This window comes from Balearica regulorum, chromosome 4 (assembly GCF_011004875.1).
Source record: "Balearica regulorum gibbericeps isolate bBalReg1 chromosome 4, bBalReg1.pri, whole genome shotgun sequence".
NCBI classification, from domain to species: Eukaryota; Metazoa; Chordata; class Aves; order Gruiformes; family Gruidae; genus Balearica; species Balearica regulorum.
In genome coordinates, this window is record NC_046187.1 from 34,947,936 (window position 1) to 34,957,024 (window position 9,089).

General features: G+C 49.0%; 1 protein-coding gene across 2 annotated transcripts; it reads left to right on the top strand.

Annotated features, from left to right (window-relative positions):
- Nucleotides 1-1,371: 1,371 nt before the first annotated feature.
- On the top strand, nucleotides 1,372-8,842 carry LRAT (lecithin retinol acyltransferase). 2 transcript variants are annotated; one of them, XR_012835304.1, is made up of 3 exons: nucleotides 1,372-1,994; nucleotides 2,561-4,481; nucleotides 8,735-8,842. XR_012835304.1 is itself a non-coding variant. In XM_075751750.1 (2 exons), the coding sequence occupies exons 1-2, from the start codon at nucleotides 1,455-1,457 to the stop codon at nucleotides 2,711-2,713; spliced, it is 693 nt and encodes a 230-aa protein (XP_075607865.1). In that variant the 5' UTR covers nucleotides 1,372-1,454; the 3' UTR covers nucleotides 2,714-4,658. The 2 variants fall into 2 exon arrangements, 1 of the variants encoding a protein (XP_075607865.1); XM_075751750.1 differs by lacking the exon at nucleotides 8,735-8,842 and having other exon boundaries at nucleotides 2,561-4,658.
- The last annotated feature ends 247 nt before the right edge of the window (nucleotides 8,843-9,089 follow it).

Genomic DNA, 9,089 nt, shown 5'->3' on the forward strand with positions numbered 1-9,089 from the left:
TCCTGCCTGAACCTTGGTTCAGTACCCATGGTGGTAGGAGGCTCTTACTTCCTGGGTCCTTCACCTTCCCTTTGCCTTTCCATTTGTACCAGGGCTCTTCCCTGATGGAAAGAAAAGGGATGGTGAACCTTTTCTCTTTTTTGCTGGTCTGGCCAAAGGGGTCAAAGCTTGAGAGTATTCTAGGGATCTTATCCTTAATCCACAGGCTCTCAGCTTTAAAGTGACTGAGGAGGGAAAGATAACTTGCTGTTTCGACGTGGCTTGCCTGTGGAGATGCTGACCTGTTACACCTTAGTGCTCCTCTTATTTCCCTTTTTTGTACTTGGCATCGTGTAAGTTGTGTTTGCCTGAGCATCCACAACCTGCGGAAGGAATGATCAGGCACCTTGGTGGCTTTAGAGCCCGGGTTTGGGGGAAGATGCTCCAACCCCACTACTCCTCCAGCGTTGCTTTCCCTCACCCCCCACCCACTCCGCGTTTCTCAGAGACACAATCTTCCCCCTGCAGCCGGAGCACCAGGAGGCTCTGCGGCACGAACAAAAGTCGATGGCAGCGGGTCGGGGCGAGACGGCGGTGGTGGCGGGGACGCTGTGAAAGGCCGCAGCCGTGAGGGGGGGCGGGCGGGCAGCCCCCTCCCCTGCCACTCTCCGGGGCCTGTCATCTTCCAGGTAAGATGAATGTCTGTCCCATCCATCATCCCGCAGTCCCCCGGGGGGGGCGGGAATTTGCTCGGTTACTGAAACTTATTAGCCTCAGATGGGGCGGCTTTGTTGCCCTGCCAGGGCTGCTCTTTTGTGGGCTCTGTTGCCAGGATTTAGCCATTTACATAATGGATTAGCATGAAACAAAACGCACGGGAATGCCTCTCCGCCTTTTCCCACTCTTTCTCAGCTGGCGGACCTTTCGGGAGAGTTTGTTTATAAATGTGACTTTCCCCCTTTTCCTCGGGGACGTGTTTTCTTCCGAGGAAGAAAGAGGCGCCCAGGAGCCACCGCTCCGCTCCCCTCTCCCGCCGCCGAGCGAGCATCGCGGCAGCCTCCCGCCCCCGGCGGGGGAAGGTGAACGAAGCGGCTGCGGCCCCGGGAGCCCTCCGCTGTACTCCTGGGGCAGATGAAGGGCTTTCAGCGCACTTTTTCTTTGCCCTTCTACCTGGGCAGCGCAGGGGGCAGGCGGGGGAGAGCTGCGGCTGGCGCCCGGCGTCGGGCCCGGGCATCGCGCCTGCCCGTCAACCGAGCCGCCGCCGGGCCCGGGCCGGGGGGTGCAGGGTCTGCTCGGTGCGCCCGCCGCGCTCCCCAATAAATCCCGGCCGCTCCTCGGGGCGGGCGCTCCCCGCACGCCGCTCAGCCGGTGGGCTGGCCCGGGTACCCGCCCCGCCCCACCCGGTAGCCTAGAAAAGCGGGTCCGGGCGGCGGGGGGTGCTCGGCGGCAGCGAGGGCTTCCCCCCCCCGCCGACCATGAAGAACCCGGTGCCGCAGGCGGCCTCGCTGCTGCTGGAGAAGCTGCTGCTCCTCGTCCACGTCCGGCCCCTGCCCGCGGGCTCCGGCGGGGAACCGGCAGCGGCCCCCGGCTACTACGACACCAGCTGCTTCAAGCGGGGCGACCTGCTGGAGGTGCCCCGCACCCTCTTCATCCACTTCGGCATCTACCTGGGCGAGAACCGCGTCGCCCACCTGATGCCCGACATCCTGCCCGCCATCACCGGCGACCGCCGGCAGATCCAGCAGGTGGTGACCAACAAGCGGCTCATCCTGGGCGTCATCACCAAAACGGCCAGCATCCGCGTGGACACGGTGGAGGACTTCGCCTACGGCGGCAGCATCCTGGTCAACCACATGGACCGGCTCTTCGAGGACCAGGTGCTGGGTAGCGAGGAGGCGGCCCGCCGGGCGGAGAAGCTGGTGGGAGCCACGGCCTACAGCCTGCTCTGGAACAACTGCGAGCACTTCGTCACTTACTGCCGATACGGAGCCCCGGTCAGCTTCCAGACCGACAAGGTACGGCCCAGCCGTCGGCGCTGGGGAGCCCCTTGGGGAGCCGGTACACCGGGACGGCGGGCAGCTGCCGGGAGAGGCGGCGGCCGGCGCCGGGGGGGTGCTGCCCTTCCTGGCGGCGGCCCCGCGGGCACTCCGCTCCCCGAAACTAGGTCAGCCGCCGCCACCGGTCCCCGGGAGGTGCCGCCCGGTGCCCCCGGCCGGAGCTGACGGCCGGTGTCGCCGCAGCGGGCACTGCCGCGGGTGCGGGGCCGCTCGGAAAGGCGGGCAGCCTGGCCGCTGCGGGCTCAAGTGGCAGAAAAGCGAAGCTGAATTGGTAGGACAATTAACGTGCTCTTAAAATGCTCTGACGTTACTCGTTCCTGCCGCAGCCGCAGGCTGGGCAGCGCTGGGGGTAAAGCTCGGGTCGTGAGCCAGTGCCAGACTCGCTCCTCACCCTGCCCTGTGCTCCAGAGAGCCCGCCCGAGAGCTGGGGTGGCAACCCCTGGCCCGTATGGAGAGAGCGGGCATCTCCGGCTCTCCTCTCTAACCCTCATCTCTTCCTTTTTTTTTTTTTTCTCTTTTTCTAGTTCTGTGAGACTGTGAAGATGATTATTCGGGACCAGAGGAGCGTTCTTGCTTCGGTGCTTGTGGGATTAGCATCAATAGTCTGCCTCGGTTTGGCACCCTCCACCACGCTCCCCACTATCTTTATTCCCTTCTTTCTGTGGATGGCTGGCTAACAGCCTATCGCAGGCGCGCGGCCAGCATCTGTACATAGGATGTACACTACTGTATTTATGAAAGCAGAGATTACTCATCGGTGTCGCGTAAAGTTTCTTAACCTTGTGTGCCATTTTTAAATATAACTTTGTCTAGAACACAGTGCACAAGGCATAGCTTACTGTGTAAGCCAAGTAATAGATTTTCTGAAAATCTCAGTTGGTACATTTTAATACACCTTTAAATCATGAAAAAGTAGGGTTGCGATGCAGTTCTGCTCCTTGCCTTTAGCCGTAAGTGATTCTGGCAATATCCTTCATGTTATTCAATTTCTTAGCTGCATACCCAGGTGCCGTAAGTATTAAAAAAAAAATAGAGGATGGAGTTCCACAAAGCGACTGATACTGAGAACAAACTACTTACCTCTTCCTTTGATAGATACAGTGCATATTCAGAAGTTACTATCTCCATCCCTAAAATACTCTTTAGTGGAGATACAAATAAGTAAACTGACTCTTTGATAGCCAAGAACCCAGCACCTAGGCTGGGCGCTGCAGGAGCACATCTGGCTGGATTGGCTGCATTTATTTCCCTTTTGAGAAATGTTCACAAATCTCTCATTTGTATTAATTGTGTAAACACTTGCTACCAGTATTGAACAAGTTTTTAATTGGGTTAGTGGTAAGGAAAGATCGCAATTCCTCAGCATTTTCCTTGCTACTGATAGTGGTTAGTATGGCTAATGTAGATGGCTACAGAGGGGCTTAAGGGATACAGGAAGAAAGTAGCTTGCTGTATGACAACTAGTGACATACAAACGTCAGAAATTACCAGTGTTCAGGGCACATGGTGGGGAGGAGGAGGACAGACCCCAATTTAGTTCCTACCTTCCCTCAGCAATGGGACCTGCGTGGGTGCCATAATGCATCAGGGATCATTGGAGCAGTTTCTCTGGTGGCTGTATTATCATTTTTGCCTTAAAACAAGGTGCCTCTCGGTGAAAGACAACACGTCTTTCTGCGCTCGTCCCTCGCGAATAAGTATTCACTTGCAAGCCAGCAGTTGGTGCTAAAAATGTTTCCTCTTCAATGTTGAGGCCTTTCTGCTTAACAAGAATGTGTAAAGTTGGATTTGAAATCAAGTTCATCTAGCCAATTGTTTGAGTGCTAAAAACCTTTGCTATTTTTTTTTTTTTTCTTAGCAATGTCTCGATGTATACAGAGAAACTGTTCAGCTCTTGGAATGCCTTGCATGTGATACGTGAACTTACACGTTCACGCGCTGTGCTTGCCTGCCTTTCTAGTCAAAGGCGACTACGATGGTGTCTTCACGAAGGACTGAACCTCAGATTTACTTCTTTCTATGAGTGGTGTTCAGTATCCTGTCATCAGCTCTGCTACTGAAGTGGCCATTTTCCCCACTTTTAGAGAAAGTCATTTTAACTGTGCTGTAAACCCCCTCCTCCTTCCCCTGGACCTTACAGCTGCTTGAAGATTGGATTCTTGAACTATGACTCTACTTGGCTGCTCTGTAATCATGTTTCTTCTTCTGGCTGCTCCACTATAACCGACGAAGAATGTAAAGACTGGGGTGAAATTCCAGGCTCGTAGGAAACGGCAGCATGGCTGCTGCTGCCGCCGTCAACCGAGAGGGGATTTCAGCCCAGCTTTCAGTACACCTTCAGTTTGCAGCCCAGCTCCGAGCAGCTGGATATCAATTACTATTGGATCCTTGTAAACAACTCTGTTCTGCTTTCAAAGATTGCAATGCTCAGTGTAACTGTTTCTGGTAAACGTTTAAAATTAAGGTGTTTTTTAATTAACATGAATTGCTTTTTCATAGTGTACGCATTAGTAGTATTTACATAAATTCCAGTGTGGTTTTTTTTTTTACTTGCTGTGCATAAGGTATGAACTGTAGTTATTACTGTAATTATATAAATAGAACTTATTCATTTAAAAACGTCTACCGGCCTCTTGAAATTGAGTATAATGCTATAGCATTTCTCTAACATATCCCAGTAGGGCACTGAACAGTCCATTAGCATGCAGTTACATGGTGTCTGATTACAGGTGGGCTTTTCTTTTCCCTTTATTTACTTGGGATTTATAAGAATTCCAGTAATTCTTACGATTCACTTATACAATAAACAATAGGGTCATGACCAGTAACCGAATCATAAGTGGGATTGTTGGAAGGCAGAGAAATGTTCCTGCTCTAGCTCCAATATCAAAGGACCAATGCTCCTGCTTTGATGCTGTCAAGCAAGAAGCATCGGGCTTAGACTGGGGGACTAAGCTGGGATCTTCATAGGTGTCTATGAAAGAAATGAAAGCAGTTCCTTGCAGACTTCCAGCTCCATTAGTAGAGAATTTTCCTTCAACATGTAGTCTTTTGAAGCTCATGAAATGCTATGGAATGGTCTAGAATGTCTTGCTGTATGCTTTCATCAAAGACAAGTAATAATGTGGGCACAGGAACAGAAGTTCAGCTGCACGTTTAGGAGTTTTTCCTACCAACTATAATTCTAGCAGAGACCTGGAAATTTTGTTCAAGTCAGGCATGAGTCAGATCAGTCGTACTCCGAGGGGAAAACCAAGACTAGCAGGCATGAATTCTCATGTTCAGCTCAGTGGGTGGTGGTTGTGCTCTGAAATATTTTGGTAAATGTCAGTGTCAACTTTTTTTCTGTAATTACTTGAGTAAAAATAAGCACTTGCCTTAGGTGGAGCATTGCATTTCAGACTTGAGCTCAGCTGTGATGCCACTGAAATGAAGGAGCTAGTTATAATAAGAAAAACACAGAAAACTGGAGCAGTTCAGCTGTTTGGAAATGTGTACGCTTAGAAGTGAAATTGTTCATCGGTAACTGTAAGTGATGATGATGGGGAGTGTAAATCTAGAGCTGAAGCTCATTTTAGTGGTGGGGCTGTTTTGAAAAATTGTGTGGTTAAACGAGACTATGTAATGGAGGAGTATAACCATCACCCCTGTGCCACTGGGAAAGGCAAGTAGTGAAGCCATCAAGTGAAAAGGATAGATGTTGCACTTCAGGCTTTCCAAACAAAATAAAAATAAAATGACCATTCACAAGGCTCGAAATGTTTCTACAAAACCTGTGTTTAAAAGAAGAAAAAAAAAAAGAAGTTGCTAAATGAAGACATTAGAACAGTGAGCTTTCTGTTTGTATTTATTTTAGCTTGGAACATAAATGATTACTCATTTTGTGGTGAACAGTCATCTGCTGCTTGATTTCACCTTTGGGTCCTCCTGTGCTCAAGGAGAATGCTACATATAAATACCATTGAGGGTTTTAATGAAAACAAAATCATAGCAATACTTGTTAAAGGCTGAGGGGGTGGGGAAGAGGGAATTAAACTTGTGTGTGACTTGACATCGTCCAGACAGGTTTTAGAAAGCAAGCTGCAGCAACAAGTAACATTAGGACTGTGATCTCTAGAAATGATACGGTGTTGTATTATTTATTGCATGTTCTCACATTAAATAAAGTGTCACATGCCACTGAATGATACAGAACTGTGTTAGACAGTTATTAGTTAGCATGCCCTTTATCCACTGAAATGAAAAAAACCCCAAAACTGTTGAGGTGACTGTAGGAGCCATTTACTCCTTATGCTTTGTAATAGCTTAGGACCTGACGACTCTGAGCACTCAACTGTCATGAATGGGCTTACTGATGGGGAACGAAGATACAAAAGCTTAGTAGTTTTCAGGCTCTTTGCTGCAGTGCATTGCACTCTCCTGTAAGCCTTACAGACATCTTTCAGAACACTGCTGGTAAAATAAACAATCTCCTCTGCTGTAGGAATAGATCACTAGAAGTATTTGAGGGCTATTTTGGGCATAATTTCTTAAAAATCTGTTCTGTGCTGTATTTTGTATCTTAGCTTCACTTCTTAAGTCAGGAGAACGTTTAAGATATGGTCCCGAGCGCTTGGAGACTGTCAGAGAAGGGGCAGAAGTGGAGTGATCTTCAGGAGACTTAAATCAGAATTACGCTGATTGCATTACTGCACTTCCACCTGTGACAAAACCGGTGATTTATGTTTACTGTTTCTGTGTCTTGCAGGGTAGAAAACTTCCTGTAACATGTTCTGTAGCTTTTCAATGTTTTCCCTGTTTATTAGGGAATTTTATGTAGCCCTGTGACCTTGTTTTAGTAGTTGCCTCTTCTCTACAGTGTATCTGTGAATTGGAAAACAGTCGGTGGCTGCTCTGTGATAGAGTGATTTGGAGCAAGTCAGCTGCATAATCCCCTACAACTACATCACGACACATACAACTAGGTGCTTGGTCTGAACAAGGCGGTGAAAGTGCGGGAGGCAGGTAACATAGGTTTATTTTACTTGCAAGGGCAGGGCATATTCAGTGTGCTGGAGGACCAGCCAGTGAACGCAGAGGTGCGTGCCTGTGAAAACTCAGATGCTGCTCAGTTGGGCACGCTGGGCACAGGGATGTGTCTGCTCTCCTGTCCCCAGATGGAGTTTAACGTGAGACGGGGTTGCATGTTAGGGCTAATATTAAATGGATTAACTTGCCTTCCCTGAAATTGAGAGGTATGCCATTAATGCCACAGGCTGTAATCTAACCTAGTAAATAAAATGGGCTGGGGTCCATCTTCTGGCTATGTGGTGGCACACTGCGGCTCCTGTCCCTGTAGCTAAACTCCCTCATGGCTACAGCACAGCTTCACCTCTAGTGGCTGTGGGCAGAGAGCACCAGTTACCCCAGCGCTGCAACTGGCACCATGCAAACAGCATCCATGCAAATGTGCAAACCTGTCACCTTGTTTAGCTGATTAACCTGGCCAGAATTTTAAGGTAGACACCCCCCCATTGGTTACCCAAAATCTTGAGTCCCTTCCTGATTGAGCAGCACTTCAAATGGAAACAGCAATACCATTTTATAAAGAGTGCAAAAATGCATTTCTGGGGATTTGGGAGACCTTCCTCCTGGGACCTTCCCAGTCCATCCTGCAGGAGACTCACCAGACTTTGGATAAGGCTATGAGGTGGCGACCCTTCACCTTTTCTAACTGTATCTCATGGCTAGGACAGTCATTATTGATTTTTTTATCAAGTTGGGCAACACCTGTGGCTTTGAGTTAGAAGGAGAAAATGGCTCTCTGGCCACTCTGTGTTGGAACAGGCTCTGTTTGGGCTCCGTGTATTTGCCCCCTCCAAGATGGGTGTCACTTCTCACGGTCTGTGGGCCCCAGTGAGGTTCTGAGTGGGAACCAGATCCCTAGATGCAGCCAGGAACTAGAAATGCTAAGATTGGGACATTTCTGACTTTGACACAACACACACTGCAGCCATTCCAAAAACTTGCAGGTAAAAACAAGGGAGAGACTATCAGGTTAGATCAAAGGTTTGCTGCTTCACTGCAGCGTTGCTTTAGTTAAAGCAAACAGTTTCAGTTAAAGCAGAAACCTGCTGTACCTCTCTAACTATTGGCTACAGTTTCTCTCTCTTAATTCTTTCCCATTTCTATAACTGCGAAAATAATCATCTCTCTGTTTTCTGGCCAGCTGCAAGACTTGGTTAATATTTGCATAAGGTTGTGGGTTCCCTGCACTGGACATAATAAATAAAGTGCATGGTTCCTCACCAGAAGGCAGCTTCCCTGCCTGTGAAACCAGTGTTTTCTGTGATGCTAAGGAGGTATGCTATTTTATGTAATTAAGAATACAGGCAAATGAAGGGTTATGCTCTGCTAAACTTGCCCAGCCACCTTATTTTCTCCTTCTGCATAGTCTTAGACCTGACTCAGATTTGCACCTGTGTTCCTTGCACAGGAAATTTTGCAGAAAGTACCTGCACATTTCCATTTAGAACTGCACGGAAACCCGGGGAGGGGTGGGTCCACTACTGCCACACGGTAGGTAAAAGGTTAGTAATTAATTCTAATCAAAAGTGAAGAAATGTGCGTGTGAAGATAATAAGAGGTCTCCTGCACCCTGGGTTGAAAGATCAGACTTAGATATTAAAGAGAGTAGTTTTTGCTATTTCTGTTTGCAGATAAGATTGTATATAGCTCCAAGTGAATGCTCAGGAGGAGGGAGGCACCTGGTTTCAACCACATCCATTTAGGGTCTGTATACACGGCACGGTAGTGCACTGTAAGTAAGTAGCCTGGAGCCAACGATGACTTGATTGCCTCCAGAACCAGCAACAGCATAGCCGTGAAAAATGTAGCACTGCATTTAGCCCTAGGGGAAGGAGGCTGTTTGGTTCAGCATCATGCTATTACAGCTCTGTCGCTGCTGGAGCCTGAATGCATAGCACCTCATGATCCCGTCCTGTTCTGCAGTCACACCAACTCACCTGAAGCAAGAGCTCTGAATCATGCAGATATGCCCCAGACCGTTTAAAT